General features: G+C 37.3%; 2 protein-coding genes across 3 annotated transcripts in view; one reads left to right on the top strand and one right to left on the bottom strand.

Annotated features, from left to right (window-relative positions):
* ODR4 (odr-4 GPCR localization factor homolog) overlaps positions 1-11,274 on the bottom strand; it is a 35,761-nt gene extending 24,487 nt beyond the window's left edge. The window contains exons 1-4 of the mRNA XM_040446612.1: positions 10,943-11,274; positions 8,384-8,504; positions 5,166-5,303; positions 1,419-1,514 (exon numbers count right to left, since the gene is read on the bottom strand). Of these exons, the coding sequence (XP_040302546.1) occupies positions 1,419-1,514; positions 5,166-5,303; positions 8,384-8,482 (333 nt within the window). The 5' untranslated portion in view covers positions 8,483-8,504; positions 10,943-11,274. The remainder of the gene's footprint in view (positions 1-1,418; positions 1,515-5,165; positions 5,304-8,383; positions 8,505-10,942) is intronic.
* A 403-nt stretch (positions 11,275-11,677) lies between these two features.
* Positions 11,678-17,492, top strand: part of TPR (translocated promoter region, nuclear basket protein) — a 65,717-nt gene continuing 59,902 nt past the window's right edge. For both annotated transcript variants that reach the window (XM_040446610.1, XM_040446609.1), the window contains exons 1-3: positions 11,678-12,047; positions 13,769-13,873; positions 16,122-16,195. In XM_040446610.1, the coding sequence (XP_040302544.1) occupies positions 11,897-12,047; positions 13,769-13,873; positions 16,122-16,195 (330 nt within the window). In that variant the 5' untranslated portion in view covers positions 11,678-11,896. The remainder of the gene's footprint in view (positions 12,048-13,768; positions 13,874-16,121; positions 16,196-17,492) is intronic.

Genomic DNA, 17,492 nt, shown 5'->3' with positions numbered 1-17,492 from the left:
AGATGATAGTATGTAATATAACAAAGATCTCAACAAAGACCTTATGGAAGACACAAGTTTTATAAGGTTATTTCTTACAAATTGCCTCAATAAGGGCAATAGAAACAAAGTTAGGAAACTGATACTCCATCATTTCTGAAATACAGCATTTCAAAAGTCTTACTTCCTTCTTAGGAACAAAAATCATACAAAAGTAAAAGGAAAGAGGACCACCAGTATCTCTCTAGCTCTGAGCCCAAGTTCACCTTATTCAATCCAGTGCCAACCACAAAAGGATGCACAACAAATGCAATTAAAAATGTCTAGACTTATACTTCAAAATGTCAAAAAGGATAAACAACTGTGAAAGGTACATTTATTTTAAATGGAAAAAACAGCAGAAAGTTGAGTAACTTGCCAGGGGAGGGGAATATCTCCATTTTCTTCCCTTTTTCCTTTAGGTACAAAGATTTAATACGGGACATTTGAGAGGAGAGAAGATTACAAAACTGAAGAGTCTGTAGCATCTGTGATTCTCATTGGCTGCACACTTTTTTACTAGGAAATGTTTTTTGGAGATTCTGTGGGGCATTTATCAAGATTATAGGGTTCCCTTCTCTCTTGGGGTGGGAAAGAACTTTATGAAGACTCATTTGGATCCTGAGTGCTAAAAGAGATGAAAGGTGCCTGTACAGAGTTTGCTTTAGATTTGGGCTTAAGGGAAAACAGCTTGTGGACCTTCATAATTAATTACGGACTATGTTACCCAATTCACTGATATAGGAATAAAACAAAAAGGAGGGGACTAATGATAGTCCTGATTAAGTATCTGATAGTCCAGAATATGTATCTGATTATGTTTTACTCTCAGAATCTTGAAAAAATTAACACATGAAGAATCACAAAACCTATTAATTTCACATTATAGCAATCACTTGGAACTAAAAGTAAGTTAAGCTAATAGGTTTAATTTTAAAGATAATTTTTTACTATCATGAGACAAGTCATAGTGGTTTAACAAGTACTGTCCAATAGTAGTACTCTGCTAGAACTTCCATTTAGTTCCAAGTGATTGAGGAGGGCACTTGTTGGGATGAGCACTGGGTGTTACAGGTAAGCGATGAATCACGGGACTCTACTCCCAAAGCCAAGAGCACACTGTATACACTGTATGTTAGCTAATAAATTATGTTTAAAAAAATAAAATTAAGTTAAAGCTATTTTAAAATAGCTTTGATTGAAAATAGAAATATTGACCTTTTGTTACACTCAAAATACTATGCAATCAGATGAAAAAAGCTGTTTTAACATAATCCCAGCATAAAGGATTATGAAATGCTAATCTAAAATATGCCTAGGATCATTGCATATATGTATAATCAATTCAAATAAGATGTAAACCTTGATCATCTTAAGAATTTTTGATATTTCAGACTTACTCTACGCAGGGCATTTTGAAAATCATTTCCCATTTCTAAAGTTGTAATGATAAATACTCCAAGAACTAAAAGTCCCCCTGGTAGCATTCTGGACACCTAAAAATAGAAATATAGTATTAGCTAACATAAGCATTTGGCATTATATGCAATGTTTGGTGTTTGAGAAGCTAAATACTAAATCCACAAATACTTACTGAGTACTAACTATATGTATACCCTACAGGTATACATATACAGGTATACAGGAGCTTTGAAAAACTGGTTAAAATACTAAGAAACAGTTGATAACCATGATGAATGGGTGTCAGTATGTACACAATCTTTCTAAAGTGTCCTTAATTTTTGTCTTAAAAATACCTTATAACTTAAACCATTTAATAATGATACCCTTTAGTTACATCAATAAACAAAACCCCTTTCTCACAAGATCAAAGTATTTTGTGAGATACCTTCTAAAATTTTTAATGGCTTCCACTGTCGGTCACCTAAATAATACATATATTTTATCTACTACTAGTATTTCAGAGTCTCCAAAATCTAGCTAATCAGATATTCAGAGCCTCACTTGATGCTACTTTTCCCTGAAATATTCAAGTATCATTCAAAAAGTTCTGTTTCCCATACATGTATCCAGCTTTCTAATCTAAACCTTCACTCCAGCTGCTCCCTCAGCCTGAACTGCTTTTCCTTTATCCTTCTACATGACTGAACTCTACTGTACGTCAAAGTCAGCTTGAGGAAGCTGCCCTCCCTGATACTTTGATCTCCCAACTCTACAAGACTCTGGTGTTGTTTTCCCATGGAGCTTATCACATGAGCCCGTGCTATAATCATTGGTATGCGATGGTCTGGAAGTTCTTTAAGAGAAGAAGTGATTCTCAACTAACTCTCTATTCCTATAATATTCAGAAGAATGTTAAAAGCCTAGGATTTGAACAGAGGGCGTCTGACTTGAAAATCCATTGTTTCCTATTTTTTATGTTTACTTCAATTTTTGTACCTATTTATTACATTGGGTATGAATGTTATTTCCAATTTTTCTTTACTCTAAAATAAATGTTTTTTATTTTAGACACAGAATCTGAAACAGGCTCCAGGCTCCAAGCTATCAGCACAGAGCCCAATGCAGGGCTATAACTCATGAACTGTGAGATTGTGACCTGAGCAGAAGTCAGACACTTAACCAAGTTACCCAGGCACCTCTTTACTCTAAAATAATATTGTAAAACTTCTAGCAAGGCTTTCTATGTTCATGGCATTATTTGCTTAGAATAAATTTCCTGAGGTGGACTTGTAGATTATGAAGTTATGCATATTTTTGATCCAAACTACTAGTTTGTCTTCCACAATATGTTATTTCCCTTCACATGACTGTGGCTAGTTCTTAATACCATATGGATTTCTTTCTATCATCTAAATTCAGAGATCAAAATGCTTTGGTTATTTTTTGTGTGTGCTCAGTGCACAAGAAAACTGATCAAAAGGTTAAGTCTTCTTACATACCAGTCTATTCCTTAATATATTTACATTGTGTCTGCTGGTGGTTCCCTCAGATTTCATAAATTCTATTCACTATAGTAACATATGCTTGACATATAAATAAAGAACAAAGTTTTCATATTTAGCACAGAAAATCTGTATGTTTTCAAAAGCACCATAACACATAAAATTAGCGATTTCTTTCTAGAGGCAAAACGGTTATTTTGCTATAAAAATTTTATGTTCGTGTGTGTATGTGTGTGTGTGTGTATGTGTGTATGTGTAAACATATACAATATATATCTCTCTATGCATATATATATACATGCATATATAGTATACACTACATAAGAAACCAGAAGAAAAATTAGAGTCCAAAGTTACTTAGAAACCATTGTGAATTTAAGTTTGAAATATTTATTATTTTCATTAGAAGATATTAAAAATTTCTTGTATTTTTTTTACTACACACCACTCCTATTACACATACAAACATACAGATAAACACGTGCAACTCTGAAAAATTTAAAGTTGACGGGAGATGGAAATCATTGTTTTACATTACTCTAACATTTCCTATTAGTTGATATAATCCATTCAATAACTACTTTTAAGTGAATTCCCTCTCACCCACTCCCAAATCTTTTTCCTCCTTATATAAAGGCAACACCATCTTCCTAAACATCTGGGCTAGAAATGTGTCATGTTTAGCTACTTTCTCAATAGCTCTTCACTCCCAGTCTACTTGGTCACTAAATCATCTTGCTACTGGCTCTGTGACTGGAGCGTTTTGGCAGTGAAGTTTTAGCTCACTGCATTAGTTAACTCATGCATTCATTTATCCAACATTTTGGAGTTCTTTTTGTAAACCATGGAAATACTACACTTGGCACTGAGGATATACCCATAAACAAAACAGACATGACCCGTGTCCTCACAAAGCTTAGAGTCTAGGACGGGCTCACATCATCTTTTTTTGAACTATTACAGTAACTGATATTCAGTCTCTCTACCCTCCATTTACACTGTACCAAGGTATTGAAATTATCTCCTCAATTATTGATCAATCATATTAACTCCTTCTCTAAAGGAAGCTCTGAAAGTCTACCACAGAGCTACTATCTACCAAACAAACTCCTCACTTCTTAGGATAGTGCTCCAAAACCATCCATAAACATCCTCACAGCCTTATGTCTAAAACTACATTCTTTTACATATCCGGTGTTTCGACTGTAACCAATTGCTTGCTCTTCCCCTAACATGCCTTTAACATTCATGCCTTTGGGTCATTTATTCATACTATCCTTTGTGTCTTCAGTGTGTTCTCTGACTTCTGCTGGCAGTACTATTCATATTGCAAGTTTAGAACCTTTTGTGAACCTGTTTGAATCTAGCCATTGGCAGATATTTAATCATTCACCATTCCATATTCTTACTGTACTTTTCTACTTTTATCTCATTTCTCTTACAATTGGTTTGTGGTAACTTTGATTACAACATACATTCTAAGGATATAAAAAAAAAAACCTATCATTTTATTCTACATGAAGTCTTTAAAACAATCTGACCAGAAACTATATTACCAATAACTAGTATTATTTAAGTATTATATTATTATTGTTTTATTAGTAGTATTATATTATTTTAAAGAAAACTCAGAAATAAGCTAAAGGACAAATAACAAAGACAGGTTAAAAACTACAATGGATAAGGGTGCCTGGGTGGCTCGGTTGGTTGAACATTGAACTTCGGCTCAGGTCATGATCTCATGGTTCACAGGTTCAAGCCCCACATTGGGCTCTGCACGGACAACTCAGAGCCCTGGAGCCTCCTTCACATTCTGTATCTCTCTCTTTCTGTCCCTCCCCCACTTGTGTGCACACTCTCTCTCTCAAAAATAAATAAATAAGCATTAAAAAAAACCCCTACAATGGATAAAGATTAGCAATAGAAAAGCAGAGCATATAAAATCAAAGGCTTTCAAATGAGACTGCCTGGTGCTGGCTTCGGCAGCACATATATCAAATCAGCCTGGGTTCAAATCCCAGTTCCATCACTTATTAGGTAATATTGGGTGACTTAACCTCAAGTAAGAAAATGCATTTTTAAATTAGACACAAGATATTTCTATCTTTGATGTACTATGCAAGTTTTGAAAACTTAAAAACGAGTACTCTGAAATCCTAGTCTAGTAGTCTGAGGCTGAAGTGCTTTTATTTCGTCAGTCAATAAGCACAACTTAACTCTATAAAAAACAAGTATGATGACCTGGTTGGCATGTTCTGTGGCCCATTCTTCATCCAAGTTATTTAACTTAGCTTTTTGTTGATGTTTGAGGTTCTCATTTTGTTCCTCTTTGGGTGGCGTTCTAGTGGCAAGAATGACATAATCCTTTTGTGAAGAACACTTAAAAACAAATTAGAAAAGCTTATTAGAGTGTTATCTGATCGAAGAACATAAAGCTCTTACGACATGCAAAAATAATATATGTACAGCATAAAGTGCTAATACTTGCATTACAACGGAATTAACAGGGAAACCAATTATCATGGATAACTTTGCAATGTTTCCCTTGCGTGTCATTTATATACATGATATACTTAATATCAGATCCTCACTTGCTTGGACATCCTGAATGTGAATCATATAGTGGTCCTTTAGTGGTTCTTAAAAACAGTTTACTGAATGAGTGAATGTACTGCATTTTAACTAAAAGATAAAACGCTTTGTCAATTTTCTAGTTATCATATTTATTTTCTAAATAATCTGAACAGATTGGATGGCTCAGCAAATATAAAAACTCAGTAAAATAAAGCAACAAATTATCTTGTGTGTCTTAGTTTCATTGAAACAATGATAGAGCGAATTTGTACATGTTTGTCCACAGAAAAACAAACGGGATTTGGGACACATAATTGAAGTGATATCAGATTTATGTTCCTCAGTTTTAATAACTGTTAAATGGTAACCAAAGGTGAGCTATCTAAAGATAAATTTAGGGGGGCGCCTGGGTGGCTCAGTTAAGCGGCCAGCTTCGGCTCAGGTCATGATCTCGCGGTCCGTGAGTTCGAGCCCCGTGTCAGGTTCTGTGCCAACAGCTCAGAGCCTGGAGCCTGTTTCCGATTCTGTGTCTCCCTCTCTCTGACCCTCCCCCGTTCATGCTCTGTCTCTCTCTGTCTCAAAACTAAATAAACGTTAAAAAAAAAAGATAAATTTAGGGAACTTTTTTTTTTTTTTAATTTTTTTTTTCAACGTTTTATTTATTTTTGGGACAGAGAGAGACAGAGCATGAACGGGGGAGGGGCAGAGAGAGAGGGAGACACAGAATCGGAAACAGGCTCCAGGCTCTGAGCCATCAGCCCAGAGCCCGACGCGGGGCTCGAACTCACGGACCGCGAGATCGTGACCTGGCTGAAGTTGGACGCTTAACCGACTGCGCCACCCAGGCGCCCCAATTTAGGGAACTTTTAATGGCTCAACCTCCTTACAGTGAAAGTACACTATAAAGAAAAAGTAAAAACAAGGCAGATAAAACCAGTTAGCATGGTGTCATTCTCATACATGACCTGAAACTCCTATTATGAGTGTCATCCTGGAATAGAATACAAAGGAAGAGAAATTATTTCTACAAAAGTAATTTTTCCAGAAAGTTGTATTCATATACACACAGGAAAAGGTAGATGCTGATTAAGAAAGCAGAACTTTAAAAAAAAAAAAAAAAAGAAAAAGAAAAAGAAAAGAAAAAACTGACCCAGAGAGTAGGAAACAGGCAAGCTTGAAGAAGGAGAAAGTGATGAGTTTAAGTAGAAACATACCAGAAGGGATGAAAAGGCAACAGAAGGAAAGACTAGAAGGAAGATCTTAAAACGTGAGAGGCTTATTTGTAAGATGGTGGTTTTGCCAAGCTCTAGAAGCCTATACGAGTAAGGCAAGTTTGGAAAAGGGTACTTCTCCCTGACCTTTTATCTTTACTGACTACGTCTTTTTCTGAGACTCTCATTCCCTTAAACTTTCTTAAATAAAGGGTAGTCGAAAACCTTAAATGAAAAGTTCCTAAGGTACCTGGGTGGCTCAGGTAGTTAAGCATCTGACTTTAGCTCAGGTCATGATTTCATGATTCTTGAGTTCGAGCCCCGCATTGGGCTCTGTGCTGACACAGTGCACAGCCTGCCTGGGATTCTCTTTCTCCCTCTGTTCCTTCCCCAGGTGGGCTCTCTCTCTCTCTCTCAAAATAAACACATAAATTAAAAAAAAAAAAAAAAAGCTCCTAGCAAAAAGAGCCCCATATTGGATGCAAGTAACCTGAATCACAAAGTAATTCAGATTATTGCCAAGAGGTACTTTGGCTACCTAATGTGAGGCCTCATAGGGTGGTATTATCTGTGTGAACAGTACAGTGTCTACCCTCTGCGTTACAAGTTAGGAAATCAGCTGTATGAAAACCCTGAAAATGAACCGGTGTCTCAGGGCTAGACTGACATTAACTAGGCTCATTCAGGATGATGTTGAAAACAAGAATATCATGAAGGGGTGTGAACACATGACTCTTCTGGACAGTACATTCTTTGTAAGTAGGTAACAGAGGGTTATAATTATAACCAAATTATAAAAGGAAACAGCTTGAAAATCTGGATAGAATCAGAACAAAAAAATTAATTACACAATTCGAAGATTCTAAAGCATCATGATAAAATACTCAGAAAGAAAATTTAACAATAGAACTTTTTGCTCCTAGGCATCAAAATCAAGCCCTTGGGCCACAGTGCACTCTTCTCTAACTAGTGTTTAGATGGAGGTAGGCCAGTGTGTCTGTGACTCTCCTTTTGTTGTTGCTTTATACTGCTGACCAGTCCTACCTGCTGATTATATGATAAATCAGCAGGTGCTTATGCTTTTTAACATAACTGTCCAAATCTCTGATCCATTTTGTGTTGATTTTTAAGGCTTAACTCTAAAAGGGAAATAAAATTTGTCTAATTTTCAAATTTCTCCTATTCCCTTTTCCTCCCTTTCCACTGGATCAACATTAAAAAAAAAAATCAGTAAAATGGATACCATAGCATGTAACGAAGACATGCCCACTATCGCCACCAAGGTTGAGATAAGATAAACAATGGGAAATAAAGTTGTCAAAAGCTACTTTTGCAAAGAATTAGACAACCAGGAATTAATAAAGACTAGATGAGAATATAAAACACTTGGAAAGACATTAAGATACATATAATCTGGTCAGTAAAATTCTAATTTTGGGGTTTCTTTTACATTATAATTTACTTTTACATTATCAAAAGGAAATGTGTTCTCACTTAAGCAAACTTGGGGTCTGTCCTGCTTCTCTATATTTTTCCTCAAAGATCCATGTTAAGTTCTTCTTTTACATTCCATTCTTCCATTTCCTAACTTTATGCTTATTGTTAAACAGCATATTTTAATTTTAAATAAACAAGTAATTTGTTTTATCAATAAATGCACTCAAAGATACATACCTGTCCAATTAAAAGACCAGAGACAAAAGCCTTTCCTTGAAGATTTATGTTTGAAAGATATTGGCCAACAGCCTCTTCTACGATGTAGGTTCTTCCCATTACTGAGAACTAATTCTATCTCCTAAATTATGAGAAAAAAATATACAGCATTCTTAAGTAAAAGTATAACTTGCAATGTTTTTGTCATGGAGGTTGTATACAGACAGAAGTGGTACTACCCTGATTCTATCCCATGCCTTGCAGAGATTGCTTATTAAATAAGGAATTCTTTCCTGCAAAGTTTAAATGTAGCTTCAGAGTCCTCAATACAGTGTTGCTGGAAATGATTCCCAATCAAGTAGAGTTGACATAAAAGATAAAACCCACTTCTATAGCTAAGATAAGGGAGAGGAAACCAACCTAGCAGTCAACACACCTATTTTTTTTTTATTTAATTTGCTACTCCTCAGTTGTAACATCTTTGATAGTCTAAGCTGAGCCTCATTGTACTCATTTCAAAAACAGGAAAGAAGACAATTTCTGAGCTGCTCATTGGGAGATAGAATCAAATTCATTTACTCAATAAGCATACTATGAAGAACTACTATGTGCTAGAAATTGAGCCAGGTCGGATGGCACAAAGATGAATAATACTTGACCTCTACCCTTGAGTAACTCACAGTCTAATTAGAATTATGAAATTTGATAAATAGCTATGCAAGAATAATGAACATTTACATGGTTTCTACTTTGTATAAAGCCTTGTTCTAAGTACTGTACATGTGGTAATATCTAATATTCCCAAAAACCGCATGAGGTAGGTACTATTACTATAACCCCCCCTTTTTAATAACCCTTGTTTTATAGATGAAGGAAAAAAAAAAGGAACTTGCTCAAGCAGCAAAGCTGGTAAGTGGCAAAAGTGGAATTTAAACTTAGGCAGTTTAGCTCTAGAATCCATGTCCTTAAATGCTATGTTCATACTGAGGAATCATAGCTGGTGTTTCAATTAACCCTTTACTAAGGGTAACTTCTGTTCTGCTCTCTCTTTCCAGTTTATGGATGACAGCTGCAGCATTTTGAATAGGAATAAGAGTCGTTTGAGTTCTGGAAAAGATTTCAAACTTTTGGCACAATAAAGCCAAGGCAACTATAAATATGCTGCAGTAGCATATCTGACACCCGTAAAGAAAATCACCAGTCACAATGATTTTTCCATTACTCCAAAAGTAAAGCCCAGCAAATTGGTTCCAGTTTGAAACTGTCTACGGGGTGTTGTTTTTTTCAAAAAGCCTGTTCAGTTTTGTCTCAAAATGCATTACATTTCTTCCTAGCTCTTTTCCAACAACTGTGCAAGTAAATCGGGTTTGCACAAAATTTCTCTTTAGACTAAGTCTAGAATTGCCTATCTAAATCAGTAACACTGCTATAAATTTAAAGGCTTTCCATTTTTAATAGTGCCTTAACATATTAAACTTTCCTCTTTTTCATTGTGCTATTCTACTTTTCCTTCTGTCTTAATAATCCTTAATTCTTCAAGAAAAAGCAGTGACAATGACTCCAAAGTAATGAAATGTAACTTTGCAATCCTATTTTTTCCAAACTATCACCTAGTAACCATATTACTTTAGTGCTTCTTCAAAACTTTTTATAGCTGACCATACTTTACAAAAGACCCTACTAAAAATGTACATCTTGCCTAATACAGTTCAATTTATCCTGAAATATTGTGTGACAGCATAAGCTATGCAAATGTCCAAGCACTGTGACTTGAGACAGCTCAATCTCTACAAAAGAGAGATTTCCTAGTCTACAAAATCAAGAATTTGGATCAGGCAAGTCTGAAAACCCATCTAATTTTAGGACTCTGTGAGTCCAAACACAGAATATCTGCATTTTCCAAATCACGAATAGTGGGCTAAGGACCTAAGACAGTGCTACCCATACCAGCAACCTTAGTTAACATGCTTACATAAAATACTTTGGAGAAAAATCAATCTTTCCTTACTGATATTCACAAAAGGGCTGCTACTGTGGGAACTGCAGGAGAATGACATTAGGAATACTTTATTTGCAATAAAGGACCTAATAAATTCTTTCAGAGGCATATTTAAATATGAAATAATCTACAGGTTCGGCTTAAAAGTCACAGAATTACGATCTGGAAACAAGTAGTTCTGTTATAGAGGCAGGGTGATAAGCGGTTTTTAACAGTGTGTTTTAAAACTTTTGTTACAACACAAAACTTTTGTATATAGTTTCTCCATTCAAGAAGTAGAAACATATGGTAACACTTTCTGCAGTATCACCTTAAAACAAAGAAAAATGAAACGAGCGCCTTAAATTCCCGTTGGCTCACTGTTACTCCGCTACACACACACACACACACACGCTCTAAGTGCCGTTTTAAACAAAGTTAAGTTTGTCAAAGCTGGACTTGAATGTCGTGCCGGAGTGTCTGCCCATATGTTTCTTACACTCGGTCTCTTCCTTACTTCTTCCTTCAAAAGGAGGTTCTCTGAGCCAGAGTGCACACACTCAACCCTCACACTCACGTATTACACCCGGAGGCCGACTCACCTGCAGTCAGATTCTACACGCATGACAGGCAAACCTGTCGAACCTTCCGTCCTCCCGAGAAAGGGGTTTAAGATGCAAGAACCAGCCTCCTGGGGCCAGATTCCCCTCGGGTCCAAATTCCACAGCCGATTAATTCATCAGAAAGCGACAGACTTCCCACACCTCACTTCCCACTCCAAACCCAGGGTCTCGGGAGTCAAGTGGCGCATACTGATGACGCACGCTGCCCCCCTTCCTTCATCGCAGCACCTCAGCCAAAGGGACTGCGGTCGCCACCCCGCCCCCTTCCGGGCGCCATTGAGAGCGTGGCGGTAGCCCGGCGCCTGCCGTTCAGCCGTGTTCGGACCGATGCCCTCTAGTGGCTCAGTGTCTAGAAGCCGCCAAAGAGGACGACCCATGGCATCCCGGAGCTTTGACGGTAAGGTCGCCTGGCTCTTCAGGGAGGGACGTGAGTTGACGAATACTCCGTGGCGCCATCTCGCGGACAGTAGTCGTACGGCCTGAGGAGAGCCGGGGGGCGGGGAGAAAAGAGGAAGCGGAATGGGCGGTGCGCAATCAGGCTCAGCGAAGGGATTAAGGAAAAAAAAAAAAAAAACCAAACACTACGTTTCCCACAGGTCTGTGGGGCTTGAAGCGGGTGGACTGGGGAGCCGGAAATCGGAGTGCCCGGCCGGGTCAGAGGCGGCCTCTGAACTCGGATACCCAGGGTGCCCACCTTCCGGCGGCTGCGCGCGCACTTCGGGCGCGGGCGCTGTGGCGCGTTCGGCGGCGCCTAACGCAGGACTCGATTTCCCAGGGTCCCGCCGCGGGAGTCTCCGGCGGGCAGGCGCGCGCGAGCCCCGGAGCGAGGTGGTCGAGGCGGGCGCCCAGGCTTCTGGGTCCTCTTGGTCTTCGCCTTTCTTCTCCGGTTCTGCTCCGCCGGCCGCTGGCCCCGCGGCCCCCGGCCACATCGACATGGCGGCGGTGCTGCAGCAGGTCCTGGAGCGCACGGAACTGAACAAGCTGCCTAAGTCCGTCCAGAACAAACTTGAAAAGTTCCTTGCCGACCAGCAATCCGAGATCGATGGCCTGAAGGGGCGGCATGAGAAATTTAAGGTGGAGAGTGGTAAGTGGCGACGCTCTTCCCGCCCTTGGTTCTGGGCCCGACCCCGTAGCCATGGCTGGTCTTCTCCCCTTGCAAGCTCGCTTTCTGCGTACGACTTCGCTGATGGCATCGCTTCCCTGTGCTGCCTCGCCCTCCTGTAGGCCTTGTCTTACCTGCTTCCCTCACAGTTTGAAATGAAGGAGCCCTTTTGTTTGTTTTAAACTGAATTTACATTTAGCTCCGTTTTCTTTGTAGTTAGAGTAGTCTCACATAGGGACACTTAACGTTGGTCGGCACACAAATTGTGAAGATCTGGGTTTCTTTACTCCGGACTAGCCGGAGTCCGCGCGACCCCTCTCCCTCTAAGCTTAGAGTACCGAGTCTTTACGTTGCACGTAAAATGCTAGCGATTGCCGCTCAGTTTTCCGGTCACCTGCCTTCAAAGGCCTTTGTCGAACTGAACACTTCGTGCACCTAGTTCTGTTTTTTAGCCCTTCGAGCGGATCCAGTAACGATGTAGATATTCACAAAAATGAGTAGGTGCATAACACAGCGCTGGAAACGCAGCGATCGTAAATAGGTTAAGTAAGTTTGATACATTGGATTTCTCTGTAAAACCTGGAGTTTACTAGAAAGTATATCAAGACCTGTTTATAGATACCTATAGCAGACCCTCAAGTAAAGTTACCGGCGACAGTGACTTGAACATCCATGAAGAGAGATTAAGACCACCGTGATTATCGTTAGAAATACAAACTCTGTAAGTTTCTTGGTTTGGCGGGGGGGAGGTTATGGTGCTGTTTTTGCTAAATTGATTGAAAATTCTGAATACATTATCACTTCAAAAAAATGTAATTATCAAGCAGAATTGGTGTTACAAAGTAATTCCCTGGGGGCGCCTGGGTGGCCCAGTCGGTTAAGCGTCTTAGGCTCAGGTCGCGATCTCACGGTTTATCAGGTTTATCAGTTCGAGCCCCGTGCAGGGCTCTGTGCTGTCAGCTCGGAGCCTGGAGCCCGCTTCGGATTCTGTGTCTCCTTCTCTCTCTGCCCCTCCCCCGCTCATGCTGTCTCTGTCTCTCTCTCTCTCTCCCCCAAAAAATGAATAAACGTTAAAAAAAAATTTTTTTTTAATAATTCCCTGAATCCCAACACTGAAGGTTGTATACAGCACTCTTTTCATTAATTTATACATAACTATCATTTGTCTTCTATGTACTTGATAATGTGCTGAACAGTACACATGCAGTCCTTCCTGTGTGCAGTTAGCACAGTTTTGCGTAAATTTGGTTATTTTATAATTTCAGGTGTATGAGTCTATTTACACAACCTTTTAAAACAAAGCAGTTTTTAATTAAGTATTCTTCCTCCGTTTAATAAGGTTTTTTGTACGTGTGTCAGTTTTATGCTAAAAAGTAATGTGTGGGGAAAATATTAAGATAAGAGATTTTGCCTACCTTGAAGAATTTCAGTCTTGTGAATAGAGAAGTAATTTGTAAAACTCTCTTTAGTTCTTGTTTTCTTTTATATACGTGTATATGTTCATATATACATATATAGATAAGTATATAAGGAAATGTTAAAGTCCTTTCAGTGCTCTGTGTATCTTTACTTAAATTTTCTTATTTGGAGTGCGATTCAAATACTGTGTCTTAACTATTAAAATCAATGTTATTAAAAATAAGTAGCAGTATTGACAGTATGTGCACATGTGTGTTTGATTTTTTTTCTCTGCTCTTCTGAAGAACAACAATACTTTGAGATAGAGAAGAGGCTGTCCCACAGTCAGGAGAGGCTTGTGAATGAAACCCGAGAGTGCCAAAGCTTGAGGCTTGAGCTCGAGAAGCTCAGTAAGTATCTAATTGTGTCCTTATTTTTTTCTTGGAGAATGGAGATTTTTAGATACCTTTTTGTGTGCCCTGGAAACATTACTATTTATGAAAATACTGATTGTCATAGGGCTTAATGGTCAGGAGATCTGAGTTCCAATTCTGCTGTTAAAAAGTTCTTTTGCAGGGCGCCTGGGTGGCACAGTCGGTTAAGCGTCCGACTTCAGCCAGGTCACGATCTCGCGGTCCGCGAGTTCGAGCCCCGCGTCGGGCTCTGGGCTGATGGCTCGGAGCCTGGAGCCTGTTTCCGATTCTGTGTCTCCCTCTCTCTCTGCCCCTCCCCCATTCATGCTCTGTCTCTCTCTCTGTCCCAAAAATAAATAAAAAACGTTGAAAAAATATTAAAAAAAAAAAGTTTTTTTGCCACATGTAAATCATAACATATAAAATGGCTAGAACCACCTGTCCGTCTGGTTACACAACTGTACAGATCAAATGAGAGATGTTTGAAAGCATTTTAAAAAGTCATAAAGCATTATGCAACGGAAAGTGTGATTAAGGAGAGTGACGTTATTATTTGCATGTTGAAGATTAAAGCCTATTAATTCTATTATTATAATTTTAACTGTCACAATTTTTACAAATGTGTATGAATCCCAGGATATTTCCTCTTTAAGGCCCATTTCTTGTGAAAGATGAGTAATTTCCTTTTTAATTAGTTTCCTTCTATCATTAAGTTCTAGAAGGTACACAAGATCTTAGTTAAAGGTCATGGCATTTCTTAGGAAAATGATGTGTATTATATGTTTTGCTTATGATAGAAGAAAGCAAATGTCAGGAAAGAGCTTTCTAGAGTAGGGACATGGTATTATTAGGGATAGCTGCATTTTTAATTTGATTGGGAACACAGAAGCTAATAATCAAGAGAATGGTTAACACTTCAACCTTTTTATTTAACCAGGTCTGTGGCCATCGAGTATTTAGGTCATAGTTTTTTTCAGCTCATTTTGAAGCACTTAATTTTTAAAAAAAATATGACATATATGTACGATGGTATATATACACATGTAATGAAGGTATAAGTAATTTCTCGAGTAGCTACATCTGGTTCATCCATCTGTATTCTGTTTTGGCATGATAACTAGGTCTGTAGGGCTGTGGTACTTAAGAATTTCAGGAAAATTACTGGATTATTGCTCCTTTTATGAGATCTGGAAAAGATGAAGGTAACCTATCATTTGTCTTCTATGTACTTGATACTGTGCTGAACGGTACAAATCAGGTGTATGAGTCTATTTACACAAGGCATCTAGTATGGCTTCTAGGAGTATACAATTATATTTGTGTTTTTTTAGTTTGTCATTCTAAATCTGCGCTTTTGGAAGGCAGCAAATGATACAAGTGTGAAATAGAAAATTTAGACTAATTTAACAAGATTTTTCTGTATAATAAGCATCTAGTATGCCTTCTAGGAGTATACAATTATGTTTGTGTTTTTTTAGTTTATCATTCTAAATCTGTGCTTTTGGAAAGCAGCAAATGATACAAGTGCAAAATAGAAAATTTACACTAATTTAACAAGATTTTTCTGTATAATAAGCCAACTGTTTAAATAGAACTTAAGATCAGAAATAGTGATATGTATTTAGTCATTAAATTGCTAGCACGTGAATAATATAGATGTATTTTAATGGAGGAAAGTTTCAGGAAGTATATTTTTCCTAGTTACTTGTGTGCATTTAAGGGAGAGACTGTACAAGGGAAGATAGACCATTATGAGTGGAGGTTGTGGGTTTGATAATTCAGTATCAAGCATAACTTTTTCCCTCCATGGTAAAGGCTCTTTTTTAAAGTGATAAACAAGCTGAATTAAAATTATCCATTATTGTTATTTGCTCTGTGTACATTTTCTATACTTTAAATGTTATTTACTTTCTTGGTTTTGTCTTTTTTTACTCAATTTTCTTATTTGTAAATATAATTTACTCTTTATGATTGACCCAGAGATGTCCTTGAAAAATGATAAACGTGAGAACTGCATATGCGTTTTCCTGTAAATGTTGGTTAGAATGATCAAAAATGTGATTTTGGAGATAGGATAGCACATTTAAAGATTTGGTCTACAAGTAAACTTGGAATATTCATGAATTTGGAATGTACAACTCGGTCTTTTTGAGTCTCAGTTTCTTCATTTTGAAATACATATGGGTGGCAATTGGATGAAAACCGTCATTGCAGTTTTTAAGTTCATAAAATTCCTTTTATTCAGACAATCAACTGAAGGCACTAACTGAGAAAAATAAAGAACTTGAAGTTGCTCAGGATCGCAATATTGCCATTCAGGTAAAAGTTATTTTTGTGAATAAAGCTAACTATAAACATGATACTTGAGGAAGTATTCTATTCTGGTTGTGTTTACTCATTACTTAATGGGAAAATGAAGCGTGTTCTATCACTAAACAAAAGTGCATAAATATATATTCCTTAATTGGTCCTTTATGTGTTTTATTGATTGAGCTTTTTTTTACTCATCAGAATGTATTAGCGCTTAATATAAAAGGGAACTTGCTTTTAACTCTGTAGTTCTTAAGGTTGTGATTTTTTTCCAGAAATTCACGTTGTAAATAAAGTTCCATAGAACTGTAGGTAGGATAGACATTCACAGCTTTATCTGTCCACCTACTTAACCTACCTAGAAATTCTCTAATGTTTACTATTGCTCAGGCAGTATTTCAACTATTGTGATCTGGTTGGGGATATGGGTGAATCCATATCATAATCATTTTAGAGTAGTAAGAAGAATAACAGATGGAATATGATCATTAGGATTGGTCACCCATTGGTTTAATAAAGTGGTCATAGTCCGCGAGAAACTAGATGGAATGTCAGCCTCTTGCTATTGCTTTTTTAAAACTTGTGTTTGATTTGAAATTAAAATGTACTTGGTATGTTAAAGGTACTTACAGTGGGAAAGAGTGCTAGACTTAATCCAATAGAAATTTAAAATTTTCTGCATAGAACTAAAACACAAGGAAGCTATTAAGTATTTTTCATTTAAAATATGACTGTTTGGATCCTTAATACATGACTGCTTTCATCCTTAAAGAAAAATCATTCAAGGGGGAAATGGGCAAAGGAATTAAAAAAAAAAACAACAGGAAGCTGCACAAATGGTCTATGGCAATGTGAAAGGTTGCTCTACTTTACTTGTAATCAGAAAAATGCAAAAAAAATAAAAAAAATTTTTTTAAGGAAAAATGCAGATGAAACAATCAGGTAATTATTTTTTACCTCCTCCTGTGAACATTGATTTCTTTTTTTTTTTTTTTTTTTTTAATCTTCAGTTCTGGCATGAGTGGCTTGAGATTGGTGCTTATGAATCAAAGCATATTAATTGCCATTATCTTGCTGTAAAACAGTTGACAAAATATATTAAAGGTTTTAAGACATTCCATTTCTAGGGCTCTTTCTTAAAAAAAATAATTTGAACCAAGGTGTAAATACAGTGACAGTCATCATAATTGTATTTTATGGCAGCAAAAAATTAGAAATAAAATGTCCTGTCTACAAAGTCATGTTTAAGTAACTAGGACATTTCCAAGTGATAAATAATGATATGGGAAATTTTTTCATAAGCTAT

Source organism: Herpailurus yagouaroundi, unplaced genomic scaffold (assembly GCF_014898765.1).
Source record: "Herpailurus yagouaroundi ecotype Mexico unplaced genomic scaffold, PumYag 195, whole genome shotgun sequence".
In the NCBI taxonomy this organism is placed as follows: domain Eukaryota; kingdom Metazoa; phylum Chordata; class Mammalia; order Carnivora; family Felidae; genus Herpailurus; species Herpailurus yagouaroundi.
The sequence above is the reverse complement of the archived record's forward strand: the minus strand, read 5'-3'. Positions and strand labels throughout refer to the sequence as shown.